Source organism: Podarcis muralis, chromosome 2, assembly GCF_964188315.1.
Source record: "Podarcis muralis chromosome 2, rPodMur119.hap1.1, whole genome shotgun sequence".
Classification (NCBI taxonomy): domain Eukaryota; kingdom Metazoa; phylum Chordata; class Lepidosauria; order Squamata; family Lacertidae; genus Podarcis; species Podarcis muralis.
The window spans coordinates 14370619-14376757 of NC_135656.1; the positions used below are offsets into that span (position 1 = coordinate 14370619).

General features: G+C 49.6%; 1 protein-coding gene across 2 annotated transcripts in view; it reads left to right on the plus strand.

The window, feature by feature from the left end:
* Nucleotides 1–5812, plus strand: part of RBMS2 (RNA binding motif single stranded interacting protein 2) — a 74257-nt gene extending 68445 nt beyond the window's left edge. For both annotated transcript variants that reach the window (XM_028710280.2, XM_028710295.2), the window contains exons 13-14: nucleotides 3913–3999; nucleotides 4231–5812. In XM_028710280.2, coding sequence (XP_028566113.2) covers nucleotides 3913–3993 — 81 coding nt within the window. In that variant the 3' untranslated portion in view covers nucleotides 3994–3999; nucleotides 4231–5812. The remainder of the gene's footprint in view (nucleotides 1–3912; nucleotides 4000–4230) is intronic.
* The last annotated feature ends 327 nt before the right edge of the window (nucleotides 5813–6139 follow it).

Consider the following 6139-nt stretch of genomic DNA (forward strand, 5'->3'; position numbering starts at 1 on the left):
CGCGCTTTGGTTTCCGAACGTTTTGGAAGTCGAACGGACTTCTGGAACGGATTCCATTCGACTTCCAAGTATTCCACAGCCGGCACCATCACAGTCAATTCTGAATATTTTTGGGTCACTTTCTTCCAGAAACCAGAATAAGGGAGGAAAAAGTGCTTTCAAAAGATGGCTAAAAGCAATACTGGCCAGTCATCTCTCTAATGGGAAGGAGTTCTGTAATTGCTGTAATGGCTTTGTTCTGGGTGCCTATAACAGACATGGCCAGCAGGGCCTCCCCACTCATTTTAAAGCCCAGGTCGGATGTACTGGGAGAGGCTGTCTGCCATGTGCAGTCATACCTCGGGTTAAAGGCGCTTCAGGATAAATCTTTTCAGGGTGTGTCCTGCAGCGACCCGGAAGTAATGGAACGGGTTACTTCCGGGTTTTGCCGCTCGCGCATGCGCAGATGCTCAAAATGCCGTCACGCGCATGCGCAGAAGTGGCAAATTGCGACCCGCGCACACGCAGACACGGGTTGTGTTCTGCTCAGGTTGCAAACGGGGCTCCGGAACGGATCCCGTTCGCAACCAGAGATACCGCTCTATTTGGGTCCTAGGCCGTTTGCATCTTTAGACAACTAAAGTCAAAACTTTAAATCAGTCCCAGGAACCCAGGGCTACTCCTGAAAGATTCCGCTTTGGGACATCATACAGCAGGCACGGCAAACCTCTGGCCCTGCCAGGACTCTTAATTTGCCCCACAAAGTTACTATCCCCCATCCAGGAACACACCTGTCACTCACCTGACATCAGATGAAACTGAAGCTGAAAAGCAACAGCTGAGAGCCTTAGAGTGTGTTCCTGATTCTGCCTTCACAAGTGTGGCTGGCATAAGCCACCGTTATACGTGGGGCAAGCTGTGCTGCTGGGGTTGGATCCACGCAGGAACCCACTAGCGTTCATTGCCAAATTTAAAGGCTGTTGAGCGCAAGATATGCTCGCAAAGGAACAGGTGGGAGCGCAGGCTCCTGGTTGCCCCTTTACCAGTGCTGCTTGCGTTTAGCCCTAAACGGCCTAGGTCCAGTATACCTGAAGGAGCGTCTCCACCCCCATCATTCTGCCCGGACACTGAGGTCCAGTGCTGAGGGCCTTCTGGCAGTTCCCTCACTGAGAGAAGCCAAGTTACAGGGAACCAGGCAGAGGGCCTTCTCGGTAGTGGCACCTGCCCTGTGGAACGCCATCCCACCAGATATCAAAGAGAAGAACAACTACCAGACTTTTAGAAGGCATTTGAAGGCAACCCTGTTTAGGGAAGCTTTTAATGTTTAATAGGTTATTGTATTTTAATATTCTGTTGGAAGCCGCCCAGAGTGGCTGGGAAACCCAGCCAGATGGGCGTGGTATAAATAATAATAATAATAATAATAATAATAATAATAATAATAATAATAATAATATTGCCACCAAATACAAGACATGCTGCTTTGACAAGGGGTTGGGCCCACCAGGTGTTGTGTGAGGTCATGTGATTGGCAGCCCTGCCGTCAAATGTGATTCATGAAGGGTAGACCACAGTTGCATCCAGCCCACCAACCAAAAAGGGGTTCCCCGCCCCTGCCATAAAGTAACCGAGCTGCAGCATTCAACGCTAGTTTCTGCTCCTGGGTTGCTTAGAACACAGTGCAGTAATCCAATCCTGAGATTATCAGAGAGTGGATTATAGTGGCCAGGCTATCTTGGCCTAAGAACAGCTGTAGGGATGAGGCACCTGTTTGTGTTTAAAACAGGCAAGTGGGTGAGTGGGAGGAAGGAATCCGGTGTGTATACACACCCAGGGCTTTTTTCCCTAGCCAAAACTTGCAGGAACTCAGTTCTGGCCCCTGTCAGGTGGATGCCATTGCCATTCTAAGAGAACAAGGGAGAAGTTCACTGCAAACTCCGGAACCCCTTTTCTAGAAAAATAACACTGTATACACCATAAGTTTAAGGCACATTTAAGCACCCCCTTCTGAAACAATCTTAGGATCTGCACAAAGCTACCATTTCAGCACCCTTAACAAACTGCAGTTCTCAGGAGAGTGTGTGCGCGTGTGGGCGCTTTAAATTATGGTGTGTACACAGCCCAGGCCTAGACCCCAACCACCGTGTTCAAAGGCAATTCTTGCCCGCATGAGAAATAAATCTAGTTCCTGATCCTACTGCCAAAATGGTCTGGCCTGTTTGGAGCTTTGTGAAACCATCTTCCTCCCCACTACTGCCCTCTGGCTTTAGGAGATATAAAGTACAGGGGTACCTCGGGATGTGAACGGGATCTGTTCCGGAGCCCCATTCGCATCCTGAACAGAACGTAAGACACGACCGTGTGCACAGGTCGTGTTTCGACGCTTCTGCGCATGCGCGTGACATCATTTTGACCGTCTGCACATGCGCGAGCGGCGAAACCTGGAAGTAACGCGCTCTGTTACTTCCGGGTCGCCGCGGAGCGCAACCCGAAAATGCTTATCCTGAAGTGTATTTATCCTGAGGTATGACTGTATCGTTCTACTGAACCATTTTAAGTTGGTGTAGGACTTTGGTTTCCAACTAATGTTTAACAAGGATCATCTTTGTAGAGGGGGCAGCAAGATCACCTGGCCCCCTGACTCATTTCCATGCGAGTGGAGGCCTGGCTAAAGGGCCAGTGTCAACATTTCTCTGCTTACATTCCTTAGCAGCAAACTCCTGTGTGTGTGTGCCATGAGGAGGAAAATGAGAGAGAGCCGCCGAAAAACACAAGAAGGGAAGTGAGGGGGATGGGGCAGAGAGCAAGGCCTACACTAGGAGATTGTCACAAGCTGTTTGGACACAGAGGAATGGTGAGAGGCAGCAGCTGAGGAACCCCCAAGGGAAGAAGGCTCAGAGCCCGGGGATTGGTGGTGGGACAACAATGAGTTGTCAGAAGGACAAGACTGGGAGAAGGAGGTGCTGGCAACTGAAGAGGTAACAGGGCTCAATGAGCAGGGAGAGTCTGTGGCCGAGAGAAGACCAGAATCAGAGGCAGAAGCTGAAGCAGGAGGGAAGCCAAGAGGCAAAGATGAGACAGGCTAGTGAAGAGTCCTGGGGTCTCCAGCTTTTGCTGCAATGAGCTCCTCTCCCCGCTGGTCTCCCAGAACCAGGAGAGGCATGAAGAGGGGAGAGGAGGAGTTCACTTCGTGCAGGCACAGTCTCAGATTGCTTGGGGGAAACTCTGGAGAGGAGGGGACTTAGGCAGCTGTGGGGGAGGTGGGGACCTTCAGTCTCCCCAGCTGCTTCATGGGGGCAAGACCTACCAGAGATGAGTCGCCGTGCACATTAGGCCTGCCACACCCGTGCAGATCCAACTCGGCCTTGCTTAACTTGGTGGACCTGATAGGTTCGGGAGGAAACGTGTTGTTGTTGTTTAGTCGTTTAGTCATATCCGCCTCTTCATGACCCCCTGGACCAGAGCACGCCAGGCACTTCTGTCTTCCACTGCCTCCCGCAGTTTGGTCAAACTCAGGCTGGTAGCTTCGAGAACACTATCCAACCATCTTGTCCTCTCTCATCCCCTTCTCCTAGTGCCCTCCATCTTTCCCAACATCAGGGTCTTTTCCAGGGAATCTTCTCTTCTCATGAGGTGGCCAAAGTATTGGAGCCTCAGCTTTCAGGATCTGTCCTTCCAGTGAGCACTCAGGGCTGATTTCCTTCAGAATGGAGAGGTTGGATCTTCTTGCAGTCCATGGGACTCTCAAGAGTCTCCTCCAGCACCATAATTCAAAAGCATCAATTCTTCGGCGATCAGCCTTCTTTATGGTCCAGCTCTCACTTCCGTACTTCACTACTGGGAAAACCATAGCTTTTACTATACGGACCTTTGTTGGCAAGGTGATGTCTCTGCTTTTTAAGACGCTGTCTAAGATGCTGTGTTTTGTCACAGGAGAACAGTGGCCAGCAGAGCCATGTGACAGTGGAGTCCCCATCGGATCATGCTGCCTACTCATACCAGTACAACAAGTAACAACAGGTAAGGTGGAAGTGGGGAGGCATTGTGTGGGGCGTGGAAGGACAGCTCCATCTCTCCCAGAGGGCAAAAGCAACATCTGTCTAAGGCTTGGTTATCAGCAAGTTCCAGGAGGGCCGGGGATGGTGCCAGAGGCTGGACCACTTTGACTTGACCCCGGGGCCACAAGCGCAGCAGGGGCCAACTCAGGAGAGCACCCGCCCTCGTAATTACCTCCACTTTCCATCCTTCTAGCACCATCGAGCAGCTCAGCTCTGAGCAATCACTTCGAGGGAGACAACTTTTATTTTTGTTTAATTTGTGCTGCGTTTAGAAGATGGAACCATTTTTATTTTCCCTGCAAAGAAAAAAGGTTGTTTTTGTTTTTGTTGTGTTTTTTTTTAAAAAAGGAAATAACCGCAATAGACTTTTGACACCGAGGAACCAAAGGAGGTTAGCGTGGGGGTGGAAAGGCTATGGCCCCCCGACCCTTAGATGTACAGATGGACTAAGGACTATTTTAATACAAGGAAAACATTTTTGTGTGTGCGTGTGCGTGTGTTTGCGCGTTAATTTTCTTGTTAACAGCAAAGTCAAACGCTTTGGATGCCACAAAATTCCCCAGAGAAGAACAATTGTTATTGTTTTGTGTTTTTTTCCTCGCTCTCTTTTTTGGAAAGATGGCTCTCCAACTCTGGGAGGATTTTTTTTGCTCCTTTTAATTTGTTTTATTTTCTTTGGTCATTTAAAAGATTTTTTAAAGGACAAATATGCAAAAGTGTTTGAATATTTTTTGTTGTTTTATAAGAAAAAAAAATGCTCTGAGAAAGCCCCACCTCGCAGCTGTTAGGGAAAAAAAATCAATGCAGACTTCTTCTTTTCTTCCTTGGGGTGGGAGTGGGGAGGGAGTGGGGATTTTGCTTTGAAAGGATTATTTTATTATTTCAAGAGGGTAATTTTTTTTTCTAAAAAAGACAAATTTACAAAAAAACAAAAAAGGAAACCTACAAAAAAAAATCTACAAAAAAATGAAAACTACAAAAAAAAATATGAACTTTTGACGGCAGCAAGAGGGGCTTGCGTAAAAACTTGTCAAGTTGGAGGGAGATGAAGTGGCTGGTGGCTTTTGATGAACGGACTATTTTGCGGGGGGCAAAAGTTCTGCCCCAGCTGAGAAAGAGAGAGAGAGAAAAAAAAAGAAAGAAAGAAAGTTTGCTCCAGACCTCGATTTCTGCCCTCTACCCTGTCCGATGGGACCGGTTCTTGCTGGATTGCTTTGGACTCTGTTTTGAGCTTCTGCGCAGACCCTTCTTTGCTTCCACACGGACTTCCCCCCTCGCCCGCCCTGCTCTGGATCAGGGGAACAATAAACTGATTGAGGAACCTGCTGCCCCGTGATGTGTCGTCGCTTCCGGACTCTTGGACACTGAATGGACGCGTTGCCAGCAACAGTGCTTCGCCCTCCTGCCCTCTCCTGCCCCACCTCCCGACCCTCCCTTGGGACACACACACACAGTGCCTTCTGCTGCCTGCGGTCCGGACTGTGCTGCCGTATGCCCCCCCTCCGACTCCTGCATGCCTGTCAAACCCAGGTGCACACAGCCTCTCTCTTTTCTTGGCAAACCAGTTGGGGGCGCAGAGGTCGATGCTTCCAGCTGGCAGGGGGGGATTTGGGGTGGGGGGTGGGGGCAGGGAGGTCTGTTTCGGTTGCTTTAAAAAAAAACCCACACACAAAACAGGGAGCATCTTGCACCTTGCAGGGGATGGCTGAGTTCCCCACCCCCACCTCGAAACGGATATCCTAGTTACTATGCACGTTTCCCTTCCTCACCCCCCCCCCAAAAAAAACCCCAAGCCCTTGGTTGCTGGCTCCCCAGATTCGCAATAGCAGGAGACTATGTGCAATAATCCAGCCCTTCCTACAGCGCGTTTCCCTGGAGAGCCTTTCGAAGGTACCAAGTGCTTTAGACCACCTCTGCATGTTTTCTCTCCGTTTTCTCCCCCCCCAAAAAAAACCCCCCGCTTTCTCCCAACCAGATGGTGCTAAAAGACTTATCCTCTCTTCCACCATAAAATCAGCCCAGCTGGCATGAAGCTGACCCTTTCCACCTTGTTTTTAGATGTTGCTTCCCGCTTCCCAACCCACCCTCCAGATGTGATCATG